Source organism: Mytilus edulis, chromosome 7 (genome assembly GCF_963676685.1).
Source record: "Mytilus edulis chromosome 7, xbMytEdul2.2, whole genome shotgun sequence".
In the NCBI taxonomy this organism is placed as follows: Eukaryota; Metazoa; Mollusca; class Bivalvia; order Mytilida; family Mytilidae; genus Mytilus; species Mytilus edulis.
This window is the reverse complement of record NC_092350.1, coordinates 38055633-38083259: the sequence shown is the minus strand read 5'-3', so window position 1 is coordinate 38083259 and position 27627 is coordinate 38055633. Positions and strand designations below refer to the sequence as shown.

At 30.1% G+C, this 27627-nt stretch overlaps 1 protein-coding gene and 1 long non-coding RNA gene across 12 annotated transcripts in view; both read left to right on the top strand.

Annotated features, from left to right (window-relative positions):
* The window catches only part of LOC139482659 (myelin regulatory factor-like), a 109350-nt gene that overhangs the window by 63500 nt on the left and 18223 nt on the right, over positions 1-27627 (top strand). For 6 of the 11 annotated variants that reach the window (XM_071266655.1, XM_071266654.1, XM_071266658.1 and 3 more), the window contains 11 exons: positions 1996-2081; positions 15755-15977; positions 16885-16932; positions 17929-18041; positions 18728-18887; positions 20003-20198; positions 20726-20802; positions 22803-23016; positions 23647-23847; positions 24755-24979; positions 27201-27379. In XM_071266655.1, coding sequence (XP_071122756.1) covers positions 1996-2081; positions 15755-15977; positions 16885-16932; positions 17929-18041; positions 18728-18887; positions 20003-20198; positions 20726-20802; positions 22803-23016; positions 23647-23847; positions 24755-24979; positions 27201-27379 — 1722 coding nt within the window. Of the gene's footprint in view, positions 1-1995; positions 2082-7149; positions 7489-15754; positions 15978-16884; positions 16933-17928; positions 18042-18727; positions 18888-20002; positions 20199-20725; positions 20803-22802; positions 23017-23646; positions 23848-24754; positions 24980-27200; positions 27380-27627 lie in introns of those variants that run through there. The other 5 variants (XM_071266656.1, XM_071266661.1, XM_071266660.1 and 2 more) reach the window with 5 other exon arrangements.
* Positions 11127-13218, top strand: LOC139481400 (uncharacterized). The gene is made up of 2 exons (XR_011654610.1): positions 11127-12210; positions 13017-13218. It is a non-coding gene; the product is annotated as an uncharacterized lncRNA (long non-coding RNA).

The following is a 27627-nucleotide window of genomic DNA, read 5'->3' as shown; positions in this document are numbered from 1 at the left end:
CATACGTTGCTTGTCCTTCTAAAAAGTTACTAATCTCTCAAGTTGCAGAAAATTAAAATGTTAAGTAGAAAAAAAATTACACGGAAAAGAATAATATCTGTTTATACATATTTTCAATGTGTTTTTATAAAAAATTATCAGAGGTTTTAATGAAATTGTCAAAAAAATATAAACATTCATGTGCATTATTTAACAAAATAATTTGTCAAAAGGTACATGTTACGTAAAAGATTGCATATTTTGAATTAATTAAAAGTGCTTGCATATATTTATTAAAAGTACAATTTCTTTTTCAAATTTCAAAGGGAAAGTTATTTTCATTTCAAATTGTACAGAAGAAATATAATGAGAGCCAAAAAGTGTTTACATAATAACTTTGAAGTACAAAACATATTAATGAAGAAGATAAAATTAAAAAATAATCATATATTAACATGTTTTCTTATTTCATCGTGGTTTATATAATACAGAAAAAAATAGGAATTATTTCACAAGAAGAAGTTGTGTAGAATGAAAAGTTGTAGTTTTGATATATATTAATTTATTTAATTTACATAAAATACTAATTTGTTGTGTTTGAAAACTAAAGATTGCATTAATGCTAGGATATATGCGTCAGTCCTATATAATAGCTTTGTGGTGGGTAGTTTTTATTCTGTAGCACCAAAGTAATTTCTGTGTAACATAAGATAAGTTCTTCCGATTGGACAGAATTAATTTGATAAAATGTTTAAATATATTTGAATGATTGTATTGTCTATTGTACGTACGTGTGATATTATTGAGAGGTACAGTATGTTCTAGACTTAATTTTTCCTATTTCAAAAATCGATATTTGCATCAAAATAATATTTTCCTCCTATGTCATATTTTTTTTCAAATTTAAAAGATGTAAAAAATGAGAAATAAGATATGATTGTCAATGTTGAGGAATCAGTTACATTGAATTTAATATTTATGGGGACTGCACTGCTTCTTAAGAACTGACACCACCATTGAATCTAAACTCTTTAAGAAACTTCAAAGATTTTCAATAATTCTTTAAAGATTTTTAAGAATTTTGAAATACAATCAGATTAATTCTTTGAAAAGCTGAGTGCTTGAATTTTAGAATGAGTAAAAGGATATTTAAAATCCGTGTTGAATTAAATTCAAAGTAAGTTTTAGACCTTCATGTCCCTTTTATTGCTAATTTAAGATAGATAAAGCTAAGGTAAAAACCAGATAATTTTTTTCATGCTTTGCCAAACTTTATTTTTAAAATTACAATAAAAAGAGTTGGTCGTGGATATTTTCAAGTTATAAGGTTTTGCAATATTCTCAGATTTTGCGAGGTATATATATATGGTAAAAGCACTTTTGTTTAATAGAAAGAAAATTGATAAATAGAATTTTTAAAATAAAGTATGATAATATGTGTTCTTTTCAATTTAATAAATACTTGGGGTCGACCATTTTTGCTACATACACACATATGTAAATTTACTTGTCATTCCATTTTGTAAAATTATCTCCCTTGATATAACATATTTTTAAACTTTGAATTTACAAAAACTTTTTCTGTTTTTGTTGATTTTTTTTTTTACATGGTGTGAATATTTGTTTTTCAAATTAATTAAAAGTTTTATAAATAAATGATATGTCTGCATCAAATTTGCTTGTTTAAGTATATATTTAGACCAATAATTTGCTACTGTATGTAATCAAAAATTAATTAGACCACTTATTTACCATAATGCTGTATTTATTGGACAAATTATATGTCTAGAAAAGACATTGTTATTTCAAAGCATTACTTGCCTGACTTACTCGCAGTTGTTATCCATTCGTTTGATGTGTTTGAGCTTTTGATTTTGCTATTTGAGTAGGGACTTTCCGTTTTGGGTCCCTGGAGTTCAGTATTTTGGGGATTTTACCTTTTTTTGCAAAATTCTTTTAATTTTCTGATTTTAGAATTGACAGTATATTTGACATAGAACTTTTTCCTAATTTTAGGACACTGCCTGACAGTCCACCTGATTCAGAGCCCTATTCACCACCTGATGGACATCATAATCCAGCAGGAATAGTAACAACACAAGGTAAGGTACCAGTCCATACCTTCAGGACTAAAGAATTCGATTACTGCCAGTTTCCTGTAATAAGTTCAATGGTTAAAGTAATAAGAGTAAGAAGAGGAAATATTAAAGCCTTTGTTTAGTTATTTAAAACCCCAATTATCGGTCTAATCCAAAAGATGTTATATGATATGTACCAGAAAATCTCTAAACTGGGTTTATCTTCCTTTGTCCATTGTACATATGTTGTTAAACTTAACAGTTTTTTAACAAGTATGGATATATATGCACATACACATCATTTGGTAACTTGAATATCTGAGTATAAAACATTATAAAAATGCTTGACATGGACATGAATAGAACCTAAAGTATGTTCCTTTCATTGCTCTCTTTTGATGAGACCAGGAAATAATATTGAAACCTGTGATAAAAGGGTTTTTCTTGCATTTCATGACATCTTAACCCCACAAAATGCCCTCAGTAGACCTAATTACAAAATTTAAAATATTTTTGGCATTTTAGGGTTGTAATTGTTAGGTTTTTTTTTTAAGAGGGGGTGTATTGTTATTAGGAATAGTTTTCTAAATAGAAATAGCTCAAAGGGCCACATGACAACTTGCTGTGGTACACTTTGTAATATTAGTATCTTAGATATAAAATCCCAGTCAAAGGATAAAATCTGAATCCATACCTGCCTACTACAAGATTATTACTCCTGTTACTGCTTGGTACAGAGTAAGAATGTGATATTCTTTGATATTCTATCCACAAGACTCAAAACTAGGAAAATCCAGAAATAAAGTTCTCAAACATCATACCTTGTAGCAAGCCAGTCTATTGTTTCAAACTATGAAAATATCTATTACACAAGTTGTATCGATAAGTCAGTTGACTATAATCCTCTAAATTCTATTCTGGAGAATCAGCATGACCTAACCTTAATAATTTATGAATATTGACTCTTTAATGTCAGAACTGAGGGAATATTTTAAAACTGAGATTTAAATTGGCTAAGATTATAACTTTGAAACATGGTAAAGTCATCAGTCAAATTATTGTATTTCTCATAAACAGAGTAGCATTGAAATACTTTACGATTGCATGGAGTTTATTATGTTTTAAACTTGAGTAGATAACATAGGCAGTAGAGGTTTATTATATTTTATTTTGATATTGTAAATGAATAATTTTTCAATAAACAAATCCCCTCTCCTCTCCCATTTAAGAATTTCATGGTTGTTTAAAGAGTGCCATATAATCCTAGCTAAAAAAAAACTTCTTGCATCATTTGTAAAGAATAGACTCAATTGGTCTAAAGCTGTCACTAAATGTTCCAATCCTAGCAAAGTAACTCTCGATACATTTCCCGATACATTTCCTGAGGCAGTCAAAATTTGTTCCCTGTTTATAACCCACAAGTAGAAAGTGCCATACTTCTAGCACCAAACGAACTCCTAACATAATTTGTAAGGAATAGACTCATTTGGTCAAATGGTTTCTCTAAATGTTAAAATCCATCCAAAGTAACTATCCACATATTTCCTGAGGCAGTCAAAGATTGTTCCCAGTTTACACCTCTATAAGCACTGCTTGGGTGTTGAACACCCAGCTGCAGACTTTATAACAATCAATGTTCAAGAATGAAATTTTGTAATTTGTACAATTGACCTGATATGAATCTAATCAACTATATCCATCACATTCACCAAGAGTTATTTCATCAAATATTAACATGAATACACAGTGCAGAAACTCTGATATATCTATAGACCTATACTGATTTATGATTGATAGAATGCCATTTGATCTGTCAGAAGTGGAATTAAACAGGTACCTGCAGCAGTTGGGAGATAATGCTACAAAAGAGCACAAGTCAAAAGGTTGCTCGAATAGCAGTCCTAAAAAAAGATTCTTGGGGAGGGGAGGGCTGGCAGTATCGATAAACAAAACTTTTAAATCCATTCAACTTGATCTGTTGTTTTTATTCATTCAAGTGTCATATATCTATAAATATCTGGGAAAAGCTCCTGTATTGAGTGAATGACAGTTTATAAATAACTTTTCCTTACAAAAGATGGGTGTGAATGCAATGTTTAAATGGAATTCCTTCAAGGAGTACAGGTACCAGATTTTCATAATTTGTGTTGTTTGTGTTGTAAGACAGTTGTATATAATATATCCCTGTTAGAAATGTTTTATGTTCTTTGAAATCTGTGGTGTCACTACAAACAATGTCCGCCTGGAAACAGCTGAGCTGTGTATACTTCTTAAGAAGGAACCAAATAATTATCACCACTAAGGATAGGGACATTAACAATAGGGAAAGTATTTGTCTATATTCTTTTGATTTGATAGCCTTCCTTTCACTTGGATCAATATTGTTCTTTTACTTTCCATATTAGGGATAAATGTTTGAAAACTTGAAAAACTGTCATTAGGGCTGACAAATTGGTTTTAAACAACTTGTAGAAACTTAATAAGGTGAGGTCCTTTTCACCCCAAAATTTTGTCCGATAAACAAAGAAAATTTAGAGATATGATAAACTGCCTGCTTTATGGTGGAGCTAGGTGGAGAATTTAAAAAATTAAAAATGTGATAAAAAAGCTTTTAATCTGTAACAAATGTGCTTTAAAATACTCAGCAGTCATTGAACACAATTAGATGAAAATATTAAAAGTTTGCCTTTGATAAATTCTGTAGAGGAATCTTCATAGTGCTATAATGACAAAAAGATCAAATTTTAAAATTAGACAGATGGTTGAGAAATAGACATAGATCATCTGTACATTTTATCAGGACATGTGGATGTCCGGTTTTAAGTCTTTAAGTCACTTTGTTTGACTTTACTACCCTATAAGTGGTCAATTATTCTGCTTATAGTCAGTCATGGTCAAGGATTTCAATTATTTTTGGAATTTTACTAGCTTGACCTTTGAGCATCATGATTGAAATCAATTAACAAAGTTATATCTTGAAAATGAAAATTAATAAATATTCTGTTTAAGACATGATATCTCTGCTATAAAAATTTTGTTATAGCGGAGACATAATTGATTTAGGTTGGTACTGTTAGCTGAAGAATTTCACGTGAAGGTACTGACAGTATTGTTTTGAAGATAACGTTAAAGTGGTGAGATGCAGTGAAATTCCGAAAGACTTGAAAAAAATCAGAGTTAAGATGTTTTATTTATAGATAAAGCCTTATAATTTCTTTGTCAAAATTTTGTTATTAAGATTGAAGACATGATAGAAATATTCTATGAATTATAAAACCTTTTATGCAGTTGTACTGTTGTAAAAAAATAATTTGGAACTTTTATAGATCAAGATTATAACTCAACAATATTAAAATGTAGTATTGCCAAAAGTAAAAATAGAATAAGCAAAATTACAAAGTTTTTCATGGCAGATGTGTTCATTACAAAACAAGATAGGTATCTAGATCTTTGGAAATGTCATAATTTAAACATTAATGACTTCATACTGAATATTGGTATATGGCCAGAAAGACTTTTGTTTATTAAGTTATTAAGTTAAAAAAAAAACACACACAAAAGAAAGATATAATCTATAAAAGTCCTCCTCTCTAAGGGTCACCACTTCAATTGTGGCCATGTTTGATCATGTAAATCTATAGTAGGGGTGGTTTTTTTTTTTTAAAGGAGTTTGATAACTTCTGTGGAGTCTTAATAAAGAGATATAAAGGAGCCCTTTTTAGCTTGCTGTTCGGTGTGAGCCAAGGCTCTGTTTTGAAGGCTGTAGGTACTTTGCCCTATTATGGTTTACTTTTATAAATTGTGACATGGATGGAGAGTTGTCTCATTGGCACTCATACCACATCTTCTTATATCGATATAACTATAAGAGAGAAAGTTTTAAGATATTTTATTGAAAAATCAGTTTGAAAGTTAACAAATAAAACATAGAATAATTTTTATCATAACTTTATGAAGAAATTAAGAAAATGGTTGCAGACTGATCAGCCATCTTGTTAGATAGTATAGATCCTATACTGAAATGATATATATGTTTTATAAGTTCACTTGAAAACATAGAATTATTAAGATTATAAACTTGACTGAATATTCCTTGTCATATGATAACACTTGACAGCTATAAATTATGATTTAATTAATTTTGATTGACTTAAAAATATTTTTTGTTGTTATACATTTGTACTAAGAATATCGTTTGTGTTTAATTTCTTTTTACGGGACAACGCCTTATATTTCTTTTAAAACATAATGAATATAATGTATGGATGGCAAATGGATCAGATTAAATGCAATTGAAAAGCAGATTCTTACACATTGATTTTTTTTTTCTTACCTCTTAAATGTAAATTTCCTGTTTGAATTAAATAGATTCCTTTAAATATAACATGTGTTTGAGTCAAATTACAAGAATTAAGTGACAACTCATGAAGGAAAGTTAGAATATTTGTACCATTTTGGACGTATTTGGGGATATCGACAACTTCTAGAAAAATAAAGATTATATTTGTCCTGGATGTCAATGTGATATCCGTGCTTCATACAACCATACTACCTCCTACAAGTGTAAATAAACTGTTAATTAACACATTATAAAACCTTCAATAGTAACAGGTAGAAGACGGACATTCCCGGTACGGGGACACTCGTTTAATGTAATCAGCCCATAGTTTATGGTATTGCAGATAATGTATATTTAGATTTTTGCAAGCATGTGAAGAATTATTGAATATGTTTAACTTTTTAACAAACTTGTCACTAGAGTAAAGATTTACTTTTGTTTGTCTTTTAAAAGGTGTAAGAAACACTTTACATATCTGAAAAAACGATTAAATCTAGTTAACCTAAGGGCATTACACCCAGGAACAGCCAGGTACGATCGTAGGTCTAAGTCTTACTGAATGGTACATAAAAGTAGTTTATAACTTCCAAGAGACATTTCCCGTATAAAGAACTCTAAGCTTTCCTGTAACTTTCATCTGTTTATTCTGTCTGTTGGAGACAAATTGAGTTGTAATTAAACGTTCTCCTTTTCAATATATGTCATTTTGTAATGAATTCATCAACGTTTTCTTGAATGTGAACTTTCACAAATGATGAATTTGGATATAGAATGTTTTCCGATCACTATAATATTAGCTAAGGAAGATGGGGTTGCAGGCTATGAGCAGATAATAGCGGATGTAGATTTCGATGATATAAATTCAATTTAGCCGATTTTTAGCGAAGATTAAGTAATGTGAATCAATTTTATTATGACACTTATTACAATTTTTTATGAGATGGTTAAAATGCATGGATGGCCATTTATTGTGAAATTTTAAAGGATTTAATTTTCGGTAGATTTTTTGTCAACATTAATCACACCTGTTAATGCAAAAAGACATTTAAATGACAAAATTCAAGGCATTATTACACAGGCGCTTGAATTGGGGTAAGTACCACTTTCTTTTGGCTCTGCTTCACAGTTTTACCTTGTAATCAAGTTGTAATTGGTCGCTTGCTCAAAGTCTGTCAAACTAGAGGTATTTTTTTTTAATCAATTTCTTAGGACAGACTGTTTGAAGGAAACAATGGCTTCTATCTTCTGCTGTGCAGATGTGTCTGTTTAGTTTATAGCAGATTTTATCAATTGTTCTAATGTATCTTCTGTCGGAAAAGACCTTTTTAATTTTTCGTTATTATTAATTTTTATGAGCCTTAAGTGTTTTTTGAAATTGAAAAACAGGACACAGTCCATTTGCTAAGCAGTAAATAGAAACAATCTGTGTGTAAACAAACTGAAATGTCTCATGTTAAAAATGCATTAAAATTAATTATTTTCAGCAGAAGCTTTTCAAGATTAAGAGTTTACATTTCTCTGCTTCTGCAAATTATCAAATGTCCGTGGAATTGAAAAGTTTTTATTTAGTCGGGAAAATCAACTGCTCGTAACTGATTAGTATTAATATTTAAGTAACTTCTATAACATGTCGCGGCAGTAATTGTTGATGTATCAATACACATTACAATGGAGATGTATGAAAACCCAGGTATGATACTTAATGCAATTTTTCATGATAATTACACGTATTTAAGTTGCAAATATATATATATATAATATTTGAAAATAGGTAGTTCTTATGATTTAACAATCTTTTTTAATTGATTAATTTTTGTTTTTTTATCATTTTATAGGAAATATATCACCTTTAATTAGTAATTTGAATTGATATAGCCATACACATTTAAGTTGCATAGATATATAGATTTGAAAATAAGTAGTGATTATTAATGTAACAAACTTAATCACTTAATCAAAATATCACCTTTAATTAGTAATTTAAATTGATATACCCAAAAAGTTTGTTTCCTTGACAGTCATAAGTTATTTAAAAGTTTTATACGCTCTGTCAGTATTAATTTTTCAAATGTAATTTTCAGGTTTAATTATTTTTTTATTTTTTTTATGAAATTATAGATTCTGAATTTTATACACAATAAGATATTTAATGTACTTATGTCATAGATAATCTCCCCTTTATAGTTTGTCCATGCAGTCATTCTAATTGACTTGTAACACCAAAAAAAAAAGCAAGGTATTATCTACCTCTGTAAGTAAATACCAATGAATACAAAAGATAATTCCCTCCTTAGAAAGGATCTTCTTTACTTGAAAAAATTAATATGTGTATATATCAATAGCATAAAGCATCAAGCATAAAAGATTTATTTTAAGTCGGGTATACATATAACAATACAACAGCAGCTCTGTAGAGTTTTAAACCGATGTACATATGAATAATGATATATATATTTTGTGAAAACTACGTAGGTTTAAAAAGGGTTAACTATGAAGAAAGAAATTTATGCAGTTAATTTAAAACAATATTGCATGTAAAATGCATATAAATGCTTCAACTTATTTTATGTACTACTGCATACATTTTATTTGGTATTTAATAATTAAAGATGTAGCTGTCCAATATTTTTTTTGGCAGCTAGTTAAGAAATTTCTTATTGAATTTGTAGTAAAGAAACACAAAAGACATTAATATAGTATCAGATTACATGGGTACATATGATACATGCTTAAAATATTTAAAACATTTAATTTTTTTTAATTTTATATGTATAAAAAATTAAAATTAAGATATATAAATATAAATAACATAAATTAATGTACAGCAATAATTGTTATCTTTATGGAATTCACTTAAATTAAAAGCTTTCCTTTTAGAGAAGATTAGTTGTAAAAGAATTTAGTTTGTTTTTGAACTATTGCCCAATAAATGAAATTTAAAAAAAAACTTAAATGGAATATAAAACATATAAAAACATTACTTTTGTAAAATCATTTATAGGTCAAGAACTTTTAAGATCTTTTTTTTAAATAACACTTACCGTGATTACATTCACTTCAGTTTAAAAAATACAATAAATCTTATTCAGGTTTTTCTTTTGAAATTGAACACAGTAATTTTGTAACATTTTAAAGTAATTTTTTTTAATATAATTACAGTATTATAATCTTAAATTTCTGTTTTCAAGATTTTTTGTCAAAAATTTAATTGGAGGTGAATCAGCCAGGTGGATTTAGATTGTTATTTTTTTATATCTTTATTCTTATATTCCGTTTTTCATAGGGTATGACACATTATTTGATTTGAATTAATTGGTTGTTTAATTTTGCGGGTAAATTGTTTTGTTTTTTTGTTTGTATATACAATGTATAGGGAAATGAGATAATTGTTTACCTCCCATTTTTGAGAATACAAAAAGTTTCAAAGACACAATAGCAACAAGATTTATTTCAATCGATAAAAAAATGTTTGTATTATTTTTTTGATGTACATATAGGATTAATCAAGCATGATGATTTGATAAAATGTGAAAACAGTTGAAAAAAAAATAGTTTATTTACTGAACAGTTGCCGAAGGGATACAAAATATAAATAAATTTCTTGGTCTTGTATAAATTTAACATGTTTTAAACATATTTTAGAAAGTTGAAAGCCAAACTTTTTTATTTTTCTTCTTAAATGTTGATTTTCTATTAATTTCTAGGTTAAGAATTGTAAAAGACATTCTATGGGTACTCATTTTACTCAATTTTGAGGTTGTAGTTGAATGAAAATTTAAGTGGTAAAAACAGATAATATTCTATAGGCTGATTGATAATTTCCTGTAGACCGATATGCAAATATTGCCAAAACAACATAACCAAGTATCCACAAAAAATTTAATTTTCATCAAAATAAATAATTTTTCGTTGAAAATATATGAATCACATTGGTTAATTCAATATATTCGTGTAAATAAAGAAAATTATTTCTTTTTGTATATTTTTTTTATAAAAACGTAACAAATCTTTTGATAAAAGTAAAAAATAGTGTTCCATATTTTGACACTGTTCTAATTGCATTTGTTTCTGTCACCTTCAATTCTTTTTTTCAAAACATAAACAATGGGAAATTTCTTAATTACATCACGAAAAAAAAAAGGAACAGCAATTTCTTTTTACGGAAATGTCATCATAAATTATATGTCTGGCGATTTCCTACTTGGCTCACTGTATATACTTGTACCAGTCGACATGTCAGTGTAATTCTTATGAACAAATGTAAATGATGGGTCTTCTCTACAACCTAATGACCTTGCTAATATGACTTTTACGATGGTTCTCTATCTTAAAGGTGGGTTATTTATTTCTTGTTTTGTTGGAAATTTTCTTTCATATTTTTTATCGTGTTTTAGGGGAAAATTACGATAATACATATTCTTTGTAGTTGCAATATTTATCATTAATAAAACCAAATATTGCTAGTTTTAATTATTTATTTATTTTCATCATTTGAATATTCAATGATTAAATGACATAAAAAAGATGTAATGAATTATCCAATGAGATAAAATTTATATATTTTTGTGATACATTGTATCAGTGCCTATTAAGTTGTACTTCAATGTTGTACTGTAATAACAAAAGTGTAAAATGTGTTATTCTTCAAATAACTAGACTTGGGACTATAATAGTCCCAGTTAGTCCCAGGTAGTTTAATAGTACCAGGCCTAAAATAAAATATTGTTTGTTTCCCCAATCGCGACCGACCCGGAAAAATCGCCGCGACCGGAATAATTTTATTGCCCATTTTGGGTAGAATTTTTTTTTATCGAAATTCATGTGGTGGTGCGGTGCTCCTATGAAATGGAAAAATCAAAACATAAGACATAAGAAGGAGACGCTGTTCTTCAAAGCGCCATTGAAATCGGCATTGTTGAAAACGCCTTGATGACGCGACTTGGCTTTCTTCTTCCACGTGGTCTCGGGTCTTTACGATATTCAGAACAATATTCTCTAGACTGTTCATATATTTACATGGACGCCGTTCTGTCAGTTTTTGTTGCCGTTTATTCGGCTGGAAACTTTAAGAAAGACTTGGTAACAAATGTATTACGCAAATGTTCGAAGACATATGTGAGGACGTGATAGCCGATTTAAAATTGACTGAAGAGGAGGAGAATGCTCGTGACAAAAAACACATCCGTGTATCTAAAAAAGTGGTTCTACAGAAATATTTAGTCCACACTACGATGATGACATGAAACAGGCACTAGACTTTAATAAAGACTTTTTGTTTATGTAATTTATACATGTTTCTCGTTTCTCGTTTTTTTATATAGATTAGACCGTTGGTTTTCCCCTTTGAATGGTTTTACACTTGTAATTTTGGGGCCCTTTATTCAACAATTCAACATTCGTTTGATGTGTTTGGACTTTTGATTTTGCCGTTATTTTTGGATTTTCCTTTATGAATTTTCCTCGGAGTTCAGTATTTTTGTGTTTTTACTTTTTATACAAGCCTTTATATATATAGCTTGCTAGGTGTGAGCCAAGGCTCCGTGTTGAAGACCGTACCTCGACCTATAATTGTTTACCTTTATAAATTGTTATTTGGATAGAGAGTTGCCTCATTGGCACTCATACCACATCTTCCTATACATATTTAAGTTTTTGAAATTTTGCACTGACATTAATATTGATGGGACCTCTAAAGAAAAAGAAGCCTCGATCCTCCTCAAATGTTGTCAACACCTTTGGCAAAATGATGGGAGCCAGTCAAGGCTGTCAACAAACTTTCTAAGGGAAAAGAAGAAGCTATTAACAAGTTAACAGGTATGCATAATAAGTGACCGTCCCAACATCTATTTCTTGCAAGCAAAGGTAGACTTTTTTAGGATAAGGAGAGTCTCCCCACCTTTGTTTGCATTCTTTTTCTTGCAAATTTTCAAACCCTTTACCTAAATTCCCTAATGATTTCCTTATGCCCTTACTAATTTAACCTGAGGCCTGAAAGCAATTGATTTAAATTAATCATTTGGTCCCTAATAAAAGCAGCTCACTCCACACTAGTCTTGTTAAAGCAGACAGCCCATGCATACTTCTCTAACCAGAAGGCTGCCACAATGGTATAAACTGTTCGAGAATCCAGAGCATTTGACAGACTGCTAACCAAGTATGACTACTGTTGTTGATATGTTATCACACCTGAAGGAATGCTTTTATAGTATTCCCAAAAGATTTTCTTATCATTTTTAATATATAATAACATGGTCTTGCATAGCATGATTTTGTTACCCAACATTGAATGAAATTTCAACATCTAACATACACTCTCAGTTGATTATATTTTATATGCATGTTCCATTGAGTTATTCAGTGTTTGATATGGGTTCAATGTTCAAATCCTTTTTCAGTGGAAAATTGCATACTTCAATGAACGGTATAAACTTCATTCTACTAGTACACTCTGACGTTGAACTTGGACAGATTTCTGACAGATTATACTGCTGAATATAATAAACAGAAGGCTCAATATTTTAGACATTTTCTTCATTGAAAATTCCCAATATATATATATAAAGTACTCTAGGATATTATTTTTTTTATTTATTAAAGATCTCTGTTGTTCTTTATTTCAGGTGATGCTGTTGAAGGCGTGTTGAATGTTCACCTACAGATAGACTGTGACGAACACATGTTGAATTCACGTATTATTACTCTACTGTGGCACAGCCCGATATATGTGCCTTCTGTGCAGCTGTGGGGGCAACAAAGACTGTGTCATTATTGGAAAATTACCATCCAAAAGAAACCCAATTAAATAAACTATTTCAAATTATACATCGAGTTTTATTTAATAAATCTGACATGAGGAAACTGATAGCTTAATCAACCCTAGAATTTAAAATACAGCCCTATAATGAAGGTTTGCAATTTCCTGTTTACAAGTACAAAAAAAAAAATTACCAAAAAAATAAAATAATTTACCTACCTACCTACCCTCTCCTGACTTGATAGGGTCGGGTTTGGGGAAACAAACAATTATTTATTTTTGGCCCCAGCCTTAAGACATAGAAAAAAAGTATTTATTTTCTCTTAATTTTACTTCTAATTATAGTGCAGATATATGTTGAATAAAATGCCAACTTCAGCTTTATGTAATAATTGCTGCCAATGTTTCCTACATCTTTATGTAATAATTGCTACTAAAAACTCCTATCGAAAAATTGATAAGGAGGTCAATATTGGATGTCTTGATTTACTTTAGCCATTTCTTTTAATTTTCCATTTGTTAAGGCGTGTAAATGTAGTACCAGGTCGTACCAATCGTTAATTAAACCAATGTCTCGACCTCACACACGATTCTATACCTCGTCAATATAGTCTGATCGTTTTGTCAATATCAAGAAGGACAATGAACCATTTTAGTGTTTTTATTAAACTTTGTTAAATACAACATGTGATTTTTGGTAGTTTAAATATAGATCGGATTTCGGTACACAAAATGCTAAATTTTGTAATCAGTGTCAGTTTTTTTTGACAATTGTTGTTAATCTACGGGACAAGATCATCAGCTTAAAGAAGAATCAAATGTAAATTTTGTCGAAAATGGAAAGTTAACAAGATCTGGGTGGCAAATATGCAATAAAAATACTCATATCATAATGCTTGTCACACCTGAGGCTTAATTTAAAGAATTCTTTTAGATTCCTTTCATTTTGTCATGTCCAACCAGAATGAAATTATTGAATTCTTGAAAATTTAAAGATAATCTGAGAAATTCAAATGTGCAACTGTAACCAAAAAATCAATGATTGGATTAAGATGAAAAAATTTCATGGTAAGAAAAATTTGAAATAATTGGAACTATCGCCATCTGCTTGTCTTTTTTGTAATTCTTTATGTGTATATATGGTTGATAATAAGGTAAAGGTTACTACCCATAGATATCAAATTTAAAATTCGATTTTTCTTCAAGCTGAGTTGGTTAATTTTAATTTTATGGCTCATTCGTTATATTTTAGGTTGAAACATTTCTAGTGAGGTTATTTCACAAAGAACAATTTTTTGTTCATTTTGATACCTTCAAAAATAAAAAGTGTTGTTGTTATAGAACTTGCACTTTATAATAAAAATTTGTTTCTAATAGTGATTTAGAGTTCAATATTTGTGTAGATACATCTTTTTTTAAATTACAAAGAAAATATTTTTTAAATTTCAAAGGAAATGCAAAAAACGTTTAGTGTAAACCAACTAATTTTGCGTGTTATTTATTTCACGACTTTTGCAAGAAGAAAAATAGCGCGAATATAATTATAAGTTGCAAAATTTTAAAACTAAGATCTTACTGCCCATCAGTAATTTGAAAATCGTGAAATTAAATAGCAGCGAAGAGGGCTAGAAAGGGCTAAATGTGAAGTCAATGATCCGTGAAAATAAGTTGATTTACGGTATTGTTTGTTTTGAAATGTTTTATTATGGCAGATAAAACACATACTACTTGTTCACACCTACATAATTGTCTACCAATTTAGGATGTGAAGTAGATATTTAACTTTTTGTTTTTGTGTTTGTTTTCTTTCTAAAACAACTTATTTCATGTTTAAGATGTTAAGGTGCCAATATTTTTGGCAACATTTGTGTCAAGTTATTTGAGTTTGATAGGTTAAATGTGTTAGTTGGTAAAATTATTTATTTGATATAAAATAAACTAGAATCCTAGTGGAATTAGGTGTATTTGCTTTGATTTACAATGAAGATAAATATACAAATGAGTATCCTCTCAATGAATACATTCTATTTGAAGAAAAAAAAAAGAATTTGAAATTGACTTAATGAACATTATGAATTGAGTGGTCTAGAGTTGAGTTTACTTTTTGTCTTGTTACTCCAGCATCACAGCAAGGAGAATTTTAGAGTAAAATATGTTCCAATTTTTGTCCGTTTGCCCAACATCTTCAGTCTTCCTAACAATTTAAGTCAAACAATCACAAAACATAAGACCCTCCACACATAATCAGTTAGACTCTAAGACTACAGGTAGAATTTCATAAATAAAAAGACTTGATATCTTCTGGTAACAAAGTAAAATTTTGCTAGCTAAGTCATGTGCAGATGCATGGTTCACACATCAACTTTGATCATTTTTTTTTTTTGTGATTTTCATCAATTTATTACGGTTGAACCCAAGTATTAACATAGTAAACAGCTGAGTTAAGAACAGGTTACTTTTGTCATATATCTTAATGGAAATTTCAATCAAGGGTTCAGGTAAAAAAGACTTTCTATTAATTAATAAATTTAAGATGATATATCTATTACAATTTATCATAATAAGTTAAATGTACACTCACTAATCTGTTATTATCTTTTTCAGAAAACAAATACGGTGTGAACCCCACGATGCATCACATGTATCCACCGAGCCACCACAGGCCTCCAGGAATTCACACCAAGTCTATTCCATCAGGGTATAATGAGCCACCTGTATTAAACCACATGCAACCTGCTCCAGTATCTCACCCTGATCCTTCATCATCCACACCTTTACCTCTCTCTGCTACAGGCATGAACCCTCAAATGATCTCACCTCCTCACAGGTAAGACAGATCAAACTTATATGATCTCACCTCCTCACAGGTAAGACAGATCAAACTCAAATGATCTCAGCTCCTCACAGGTAACAACAGTTAAAAGTGTTGCATCATTCTCTAATCTGCTAATGATCTCTCCTTACATGTAAGATACCATTAAAAAAAGTGTGGCATTTACTATCAATTGATCCCCTCTCCTTATATTAAAGAACACCCATTACCAATTATGTGGTATCAACTCTCAAATGATTTAATTTAAAGTTTTTATAAACATATTTATCTTATAGTGGATTGGGTAACAAGTTATTGCAACTTATATTTATCTCTTTCCACTTTCCGGGTGCTGCCTTGTTGCGGCATTAGCCTGCTCTTTTCAAATGATTTCTTCTCACAAATAAGACACTATAAAAAAAAGTGTGGCATAAAATCTCAAATGATCTCATCACTAGTTAGACACTATTAACAGAAGTATGACATGAACCCACAAATGATCTCACCTCCTCAAAAGTTAAGACACCATTATCAAAAGTGTGACATGAAGAGAAGGTATTAATAAGAGAAAAGTATGGTATGATCTTACAATACTTAAAATATATATTAAGAAACAACACCAACCTCACAAATTATTGCACTTTCTAACATTTCATTTAGAAAACTGAGTTTACACCAGAAACTGCAAATAACTAATTTTGATTGAATAGATAGAAAATCTCTAAGAATAATTTTAGTTTTCTTATTACTTGATATCAACTCAAGTTATTTAATTTCAATAAAAATAATAAAAAATGATGCTGAAGAAGCCACTTTTAAAATACAGTTTTTGTATAATATAACTTTTTTGTATCACACTCTGTGTAGTTATGAGTTCAACTTATGACATGAAAAATATTTCAGTAATTACGTTTCGTTGTAGATTCAGACATGAACCAGCAGATTCACAGATGATCTCTTCTTCTTATAGGTAAGATCATACTAATAAAATAGGTAGCAATCTTTTCTTTTAAGGTTTAACATAAAAATAATTAAGAAGTTAGTATGAACTCACACATTTACTGTGGAAAACTCATTCAGTTGATGATAAAAGGATTAAAACTATAATTTAAAACAATGATTTATTTTTTACTGCAGTTATTACATATTCAAGATGTATTGCCTTGGTTAACCTACATACATGAAAAAATCGTGTTAAATTTCCCTGTTATTTTCGCCTCAAAAGATCCGTTTCGGACAACCCATTGCGTGGTACAAAACAATTAATACTTGTACATGTATACAGTAACACAATGTTAATTTATATAAACATGAAATAAAATAATTTAATGTAATAGGATTTTAATTTTTTAAGAAAAAGGGGAATAACACCATATGTGCTCAATAATAATGTAAGGAATATTTTTCCTCAGGTAAATACTTTTTTATTTACACAGCTTGTTTTTATAAGTGCTAATATGTAACACAAAATAAACAATACAATAATAATACAATATACTTTATTTGGAAACACTCAGACACATATTTACATGTGCAGCAAGAGGCAAAATACATAGTCATAATTAGGTTCATATGTTTGGCTCGCCAAACATTTGATCTCATCCATAAGTGCAGAAGGTCATTCCGATAACACATGATTTGAAGCACCCGATATTTTTTTAAGCAATTGAAATCTGGTAAAAGTCCTTGCAAAGAGCATATTATAGGTTTGATGCATCTGAAGTGCTTTTCTGGATTTACTAATTGCTAAACCCAATAGTATATACCAAAAACTTATCACAATATAGAAGCTTTAAACTTGTAGATGTAAAGAAAAAATTATGTCAACTGAAATTTCCACCATTTTGTATTCTTTCTGAAAGTCTTCCATCTTGGTATAGGAATAGTTTACATAGCTATGCAAACTATAAGAAGATCTTTTATTTTGATAAAACATTTGTTGTGATTGTGTAATGTTTATTTTTAGTATCCCATCACGTCCAGCCAAGAGAAAGTACCCTGATTCACCTAACAATACGTTAACCAATGTACTACTGAATGGAGGACGACAAGATATCTTACCTATTAAACAGGAACCTAGTAAGTTAAAGTAGACTTTTCACTATTTTAAGCCAGGTTACAAGTAGTTCTTAGATATAAGAAGATGTGGTATGAGTGCCAATGATTCAACTTTCCATCCAAGTTACAATGTGTAAAAAGTTATCAATTATAGGTCAAAGTATGCCTTCAACACGGAACCTTCGCTCACTCCCAGCAGCAAGCTCGAATGGGCTCCAAAATGACTAGTGTAAAACAATTTAAACAGGAAAAACAATGGTCTACTCTATATTATATGTATATGTGTGTGTATGCTTTAAGGTGCAAGTATTTGATATTTGATGTATGAATATGCTTATGAAGCATGTATGCAGATATAAGAAGATGTGGTATGAGTGCCAATGAGACAACTCTCTATCCAAATCACAATTTATAAAAGTAAACCATTATAGGTCAAGGTACGGTCTTCAACATGTAGCCTTGGCTCACACCTAACAGCCAGCTATTAAATGTGTATGCTTTAGAGAGCAAGTATGGAGTTATTTAATAGTCATTTTTTTAATTCAATTAGATCTTATTATTTGAACTCAGTTGTGCCTGAAAGGTCTGTTCTTGGCCCAATTCTGTTCTTGTTTTACATACCAGTAAGTGGCATACTGGTTGGCTTAAGTTTCACCATACACCTATTTGCAGGTGACAATGAACTAACATTATGTAATTTTTTTTAGATTCCAGTTTTGGTGGATACCTAGATTGTGAAGAAGATTATCAATATGACCCAGATTCTAGTAATTCTGGTTTCATGGACTCCTCATACCAAGTGATCAAATGGCAGGCATTCAATGTTCCGAAGTGGACCGCATTAACAGATTCTAATCTCAAAGATCTGTAAGTTATTGAAGTCAAAATTTTGGAAGTTTAAATTGAATTATGGTTCTTTCATCAAAATTAGGTTAATGATATTTTTCATCACATTTCTCATCTGTTTTAATATTAAAATTTTATAAGTTATATTTTTTCTAAAATGATGAACACAGTTAGTTACTATAACTTATCTTCCCTGAGGCTCTTATATACAATACCAGTAAAAAAAAGTTACATAAAACATTTGCTTTTAAAAACATAACACTTACTCATTTCAACTGACCATGACATTCTGATTTAACTTACTCACTTCAACTGACCATGACATTCTGATTTAACTTACTCACTTCAACTGACCATGACATTCTGATTTAACTTACTCATTTCAACTGACCATGACATTCTGATTTAACTTACTCATTTCAACTGACCATGACATTCTGATTTATCCTGCCTATTTTGTTCAATTGTGGAATTTTTGTGTTTATTATGTTTATTATTTACACTCTCCTTCTGGAGGCTATAAAATATATATAAATATTCTTTGAGGATAAAGGACAAAAAGGTATTATTCCCTTTATGCTGTTTGATTGGGTTGTTTTTTAAAAAAAATGTCATATGTTATTTTTTCTTCATTTGGCTTTTAAACTGCAAGTACAGATAGAGGAAAAATAACTAAAACAAGAATTAAATTGCTTAGGGTTTTATTTTATAATTGTTTCCCCGAAAAAAAGAATTACCAATACATTTTTAAGTCAAATTATGAATAATGTCTTTGTGGGGTTATCTAATTTGTTTTCTGTGTTTTTAACTTTTACCTGTGAAATAGCTGTCATGATTTTCAGTTATACACTTATGTATTTTTTATGAATCAGTGACATAATAGATATTAAAAATGTGCAATCAATTAACTATATTTTTTTGAAAGAATTAGAAATTACAGCTGATTTATTATTAATGTGGGTTACAACTTTTGTGGATTGAGGAAAATGTGCATTTTGTGGATATTTGATTTCTGGGTTTTGCCAATTTCTGCATATAAAGCCTATAGAAAATTTGTAATTCGTGGCTCATCTGTAATAACGAAACCCAGAGAATAATAATGAATCCAAAGTAATATGTATTTTTATTTACTACAGACCACCACCTCAGTATCGTATAGATTCTGACAAAGGATTTAACTTTTCAACACCTGATGAAGCGTTTGTATGTCAGAAAAAGAATCATTTCCAGGTCACAGCACACATGGCAATTGCTGGAGACCCTAGATATGTCCGAACTCCAGAAGGGGTCAAGAAAATTGATGCTTTTCATTTACATTTCTATGGTGTAAAGGTAAGCCTTAAAAAAATATATAAAATATACAAATTTTGCACTGACCAGGAAGTAAAATGAGGATATTCAAAGTTTTAAGAAAACTTCAATTTTTGTCTCACCATTAATAAGTTGCAAAGATGAAATTTTTGTATGCTGTTCTAGCATCATCATAGGTAGAGTAAAAAAAAAATAAGTTTGTGAAAAGATCAGTTTACGTTATTTGATAGGCAGTTGAAATACCAATGGATCATCTCATTTCATTGGAAATTATTTTACCATATATGGTCCTTTGACTTTATTTCGTAGTTTATATGTAACATAGGTAAGACATATCTCTGTGTCATTTCATTAAGAAATAACCAGTTAAGCACCAAAAATTGTTCCTGCTAAAAATCATATGATTGCACTGTTTCCAGAATAGTTACTATATGCTTTTTAAAAAACACATTGTCACAAATTCATTTAGATTTCCATGATGAATTTACTATTGAAAAGTATATTTTAAGCCAGTTCTGAAGTTTAAATTTATATGTTTACTTTTACAGTCGGAGTCACCATCACAAACAATCAAAATAGAACAGTCACAATCAGATAGAAGTAAAAAGCCTTTCCATCCTGTTAGGTAAGTTCATTTACATAGAATGACATTTAAACCAATGAAAAACCTTTCCACATGTGGGGCAGGATCTGTTTACCCTTCTGGAGCACCTGAGATCAACCACAGTTTATGGTGGGGTTCTTGTTGCTTAGTCTTTTGTTTACTATGTTGTGTTTTGTATACTTTTGTTTGTCTGTTGGTATTTTTACTTCTCTCTTTTTTTAGCCATGGCACTATCAGTTTATTTTTCGACTTATGAGTTTGAATGACCCTCTGGTATCTCATGTCTCTCTTTCTGTTATACATGTCAGATTTCAAATCAAAATAGAATCATATATTAGCAACAGTTTAGAGATATATCAGGTGTTTAAAGTTGGTGGGTGTAGAATTTCTGGTAAATCTTGTTAAAGTTACTTGAAACAGGCTATTTCAAAATAGTAATATTTTTTTTTATCAATAATGGACATGTCTATAAATAGATTTTGATAGATTAACCAGTTGTTAGAAAATTGGTTCTCTAAGGTGATTTATACTGTTATTCAAAAGTGTTGACAACCTTAGTGCAATATCTTATATCATCAGTATATGTGTTTATCTGTATTAACTACCAGTCTGTACATATATGTACCAACCACAAGTGCAATTGATGGAAACTTGTTGTAAGGCGCATGACATATGTTATATAATGGTGAAAAGGAAAAGGAGTTTTTTTTTGTTCATGACAGAACATGTACTATATATACATGAAGTGTGTAATCTTAATAAGGTTTATGTTTCCAACATATCCTTTGGTTCTCATTTCCCAATGACATATGGTAATAAATGAAGCCCCTCTCACCCTTTTGAAATATAAATAAATGATAAAACAATGGTATTTCATCAAAACAATGATAACTATAAGAAAAAGAAAAAAAAATACATAAATTTATAACAACCGACAATTGCAAAGATATTAAAATGTACAAGTATTTTTTTCTTTTTTAACTGTACATAAATGTGTATTATAGAAGAAGTTTTGAAAAATTTCAATTTATCCTGCACACATTTTCTTTCATATTCCTTCTTATGTACTAGTACAGAAAACCTTAAAATATTATTAAACATTGAAATCTTAAGGAAGGGGACGCAGTGGTCAAATGGTCTAAGTAGTCCAAATTCTGTATCACTAGCCAGTCAACACAGAGGTTGTGAGTTCAAATCCCGTACTGGGCAGGTAAACTTGACTCCAGTCTTAATATTCAGACCAGGATTGTCTGTTTTCCTACCAAAGGTTGGTGGTTTTCTTCTGGCACTCTGGCATCCTCAACCAATAAAAACTGACCGCCATGAAATAGCACAATAGTGTTAAAAGTGGCATTAAACATTATTAATCAATTGATGAAATCATAAGCTCTGTAAACTGAAATCAGTGCAAAACTACGGTATTTAATTCTTTATGTGATGATTAGGTACACTTCTGTAGACTTTTTTGTACTAAATAAGGAGAAGGTGTCTGATTTTGATATATTTATAGTGTCATGGAATAGAAGTTCCTTCATGATATAAGTTCCAAAAGGAAAAAATATTCTGGAATATTATTTCCACAGGAATAAATATTACAGTATATGTTCCCAATGGAATAAATGGTATAGAATATTTGTTCCAACAGGAATAGATATTATTACAATGTTTATAACAAAGTTTCCATTGGAACTTCTGTTAGGCGGAACAAATATACGTTGACAATTGGACAACTGTGAAAGTACTTTTGTTTGTTCCTGGGTAAAAATTTTAGTACATTTATTTCCAGGATAGTAATTATACTTGATATTATTTTTGCCCATTATCCCCTCAAACAATGTAACTAATAAGGTTCTTTCGAATCTGAAAACATGGCTTAACAAAATATAAACTTGTTATCACATAAAGATTCTAAGTTTTATATTCATTCATGGTTGATATAGAATCAGCTTTACTAGTTCAAATAACTACAACACAGTCTTGTGGTCACTAAATATTACTGGTATGATTTGTTTCTATTTCAGAGTGGATATTATACCAAATCAAACCAATAAAATGACAGTTGGTCGGCTACACTTTAGTGAGACAACTTCTAACAATATGAGAAAGAAAGGGCGACCTAATCCAGATCAGCGATACTTTATGTTAGTAGTGGCATTACATGCACACTGTGGTGACAATGATTATATGGTGGCAGCACAATCATCTGAGCGTTTGATTGTCAGGGTGAGTTTCAAGGTGATCAGAGATTTATTTGCTTAGTGTGGATGGATGTAGGTATTTAAGTACGTTAGAAACATTCTACAATAGCAATTATCTTCATTCTATTGCCAATATTTTACTTTTTGCAGCAAGATTACATTGAATAAAAAAATATATAAAAAAATTTCATGGTGTTAGACAGTAATCTCTCTGGTTGAGACTGCCTTGCCTATATAATTTTTAAACCTACAACTAACCAGGTGCTTGATAAGTCCACCTAAGTGCTTTATCTTTAATTCAAGTCTAGTACATGTATGAAAGAGAGATAATGAGAGAAAAGTTAATATAAGTTTTATCATTAAAATCTATATTTTACTACAGCTTATAGATAATTTCTTAAATGAATTACTGTGGATTCATTATTATTTATTGGATTCCAATTTGTAGATTTAGTGGGTACAGGTGAGCCACTAACTTAAATGTTCAACGAATAACAAATTTTTTTTGGCTTGTATACAGACTTTGCCAAAACAATGAAATTAAATGTCCACGAACATGTTTTCCTTAATCCCTGAAAATTGTTACCCACGAAATAAATGATTCCTCAGTATAATGAATTTACAGCATTTTATTTTTGATGATATATTTGTTATGATAATTTTTCAGGCATCAAATCCTGGTCAGTTTGACAGTGATGTAGATGTGATGTGGCAGAAAGCTCAGACTCCAGATGGAGTATACCATGTGGGTAGGGTAGGTGTTAATACTGACCACCCAGAGGAGGCACTGACCGTCCATGGTAACATGAGATTGACTGGTCATTTACTCCAACCCTCAGATAAAAGGGTTAAAGATGAAATAAAAGAGGTAAGATTATACATTATTTAAGAGATGTTTACATTTTTAACCAGATTTTTAAGTAAAAATTGGTGTCCGTTCATTAACATAAAAACTCTTGATGAAATATTTTCATATTTAGATATGTTGTTTCCTGTAACTAAATGAAGGTCAAGTTAAAGTTTTACAACTTTTGCTTTTCATTTTGTTGAGTTTTAGACCCTTTCATTATTTGATTGGGTTATTTCCCTCTGATCAGAAGTTAATAAGTTTATTTGGGTTTTGAAATATTACTGGTTATAATTGTTTAAGAAAATTTCAATAAAAAAGAAACTGTAATAAATACAGTTAGAGTTGATTTAGGAAGTGTCATTTAACTGTGTGATAACTGGGTAACAGACAACAGTTGCAGAGATCCAGCTCATAAAGTCTGTAATGGTGTCATGTGAGGGTTGTTAACAGTTTTTGTAAGCATGCTAGTTCATGCCTTTCTGAACTATTGTATAAGAGGCTTTTTGGTGTGATTCAGGCAGCCACATCATGGCCAATGAAGGATTACAAAAGAAAATGTATAATGTCTAACATAGATTTGTCCAGAATTTCAAAACAAAGAGAGTAAAGATTAATTAAGTATTTGGAAAGGAAAAAACTGCAAAGCGACATAATATTCAATTGTTTTTTGTTTTGTTTATAAAAGTAGATTTGGAAGGTTTAATTGACATCAGCATCCGCATGGTATTTTCTGTTCATGAAATTTTCTCTCAATTTTTGCAAGTTAATATATTTGTTGAAAATTGATTCTATATAAGGTTACTTAATGTAAAATCTATTGGGTACCATTTAATATGAGAAGCCAGCTCTGTTTTACACATGTATTACTGTTCAATTAAAAAAAATATTGATTGGTAAAACTAATGTGAGTTATCTTTCTTTGTAGGTTAATTCAAAGGATCAACTGAAGAATGTTGCTCAACTGAATATATACAAATATAAATATAAAGAGGATTTCGCTGACACTGTCGGAATGCCTGAACATCAGCGCCATGATACTGGTGTATTGGCACAGGAAGTGCAAAATGTACTTCCTGATGCTGTCATGGAAACAGGGGATGTTGCACTAAATTCTGGGAAACAGGTTAATAACCTGTTAGTTGTAAATAAGGTGAGTTTGGCTTCAAAACAAAGAAATGCAAGAATGAAAGCAAAGACATAGTTTTGAATGGGCATGAATCTCATGGTAAAAGGTATTTTTCAAATATTGTCCTAGGAGTTTATGAAACTAGATAAAAAAGAAGATGTGGTATGATTGCCAATGAGACCAAATGACTTGTTTAAAATCAAATTTGTCCAGAATTTGTTTTAACATATATAGTAAAGTTTATTATTCATGCACTCTTAGACTGGATTTTAAATATATTCATGTTATTTGACAGGCCTTCATTCTGTTCATCCATTGATTAATTTGGTTAAGATAAAAACTCTCACGTCATATTTCTCAACTTCTGTTACAAGGACTAATTGGGCCTAAATTTGGAGTTATACTAAGGATTTTATTTAAGGTCTTCCTTACAGCCACTTCATGTTTTTAACCGGAATTTTGTGACAAAAAAGGTTATTGATTTGGGGATGTACGGCGGCCAGGCGGTTGGGCAGTCGGGCAGTCGGGCGGCCGGGCGGGCGGCAATCAAATGTTGTCCGTGCATTAACTCATGAACCGTTCAACCAAAGCTTTTAAAATTTTAATATGTTGTTACTGACAACTAAATGAAGGTCAAGTTCAATAATGGCGATTTTGACTTTTACCGTTCAGGAGTTATGGTTCTTGAAAGATTGAAAAATGGAGTTTCCAGTCGTGTCCGTGCATTTACGCATGAACTGTTCTACCAAAGCTTCCCAAATTTTAATATGTTGTTACTGATGACAAAATGGAGGTCAAGTTCAATAATGACGAATTCGACTTTTACCGTTTAGGAGTTATGGTTCTTGAAAGATTGAAAAATGGAGTTTCCAGTTGTGTCCGTGCATTTACGCATGAACTGTTCTACCAAAGCTTCCCAAATTTTAATATGTTGTTACTGATGACAAAATAGAGGTCAAGTTAAATAATGACGATTTTGACTTTTACCGTTCAGGAGTTATGGTTCTTGAAAGATTGAAAAATGGTGTTTCCAGTCGTGTCCGTGCATTTTCTCATGAACCATTCAACCAAAGCTTTTAAAATTTTTATATGTTGTTACTGATGACAAAATAGAGGTCAAGTTCAATAATGACGATTTTGACTTTCACCGTTCAGGCGTTATGGTTCTTGAAAGATTGTAAAATGGCGTTTCCATTCATGTTGTTGCATTTACTCACGAACCATTTAATCTAAGCTTTTCAAATTTTAATATGTTGATACTGATGACAAAATGGAGGTCAAATTTGATATTGACGATTTTCACTTTCACCATTCATCAGTAATGGTTCTTGTGATATTGCCAGGACACAAATAAATATTAATAAATCCGGTTTGCTGTCGTTGTGACAGCCTCTTGTTTGTCAATACATTGATAATGTAGACAGGGATCACCATTAGCAATATAAAAATGGTGCTCCTCAAACCTTGAATTATTTAGCACCACTTTATAAAAATCCTTTAAAAAAAGTTTTTATATTATATGAGACAAATTTGGAAAATAGTTCTTAAAATCAATATGATTTCGATTGATTTTGAAAGACTATAATTAAATTTTAATGTTTTTGTCAGATAAACATAGAGATATATGTGAAGCAAGAAATCTTGTAGAACTTGTAACTCATTTATTTTTCTCTGTTATATATACAATACACAAAATTTAAAGGTATATCAATGGAAAACGAATAGCCAGTCAGTCACAACCATTTGACAACATGATTTGTCTTTAATGATATCTGGTACATGTACTATAACTGTATTACTTCAGTGCTAAAAATAAATGATAGTTGAGATAAAAAAATGTTACTTTTTCATAGAAATGTAATGGTATCATTTTAAAGGTGCGACAGGTCCCACTCTATTATAGAAACTGATCTGAAGAAGGTCACATGTATTATATTAATCTTATCATTAAGGAGGGTTAATCTGATAAATAATTGATAAATAAATTAATCACATATTAGATATTAACTTCCGTTACTACCTGTAACATTGTCCCATACACCAACAGTTACTGTAAGTGTACTTAGTTATTATTTAATTTCATTTTTTACTTGAATTTTGAATTTAATTTTAATTTTTGTATCCTCAGTCTTCACAATAGTCAAACACATTTCTTTTTATAATCATCCAGAAAGGAGTAATAAAAGTGTAATGCATTTTAATGCATCAATCTTAAATGATGATTTAAATACTCTTTTTTTTTCAGGATCGTATTTTCATGGAGAATGTTGGTGCAGTTAAAGAATTGTGTAAATTAACAGACAATTTAGAAGTGAGAATTGATGAACTTGAAAAAATGAACAAAAAATTATCAAAATTAAAACGTTACGATAGTTTAAAATCAACAGTCAGCTCTAAGTCATCATGTAGTGTTAGCACAGTAAGGTAAGTCACAATTACAATCATATGTTTACATTATCTGTCAAGGTATTTAAAATTCATAATTCACATTTTTTTCAATAAGAAATATTTAATCTCCAAATAGGTAACCAACACTTTTGAGAATCCTTTCAGTAGAGCCCCATTATCTGTCAAGGTAATACTGTAAATTCAGAAATTATTGCGAGGTTTTTATTATTGCCAAAATGCAACAGATTTGTAAATGCAATAATTAAAACTCACATTTTGAAAAA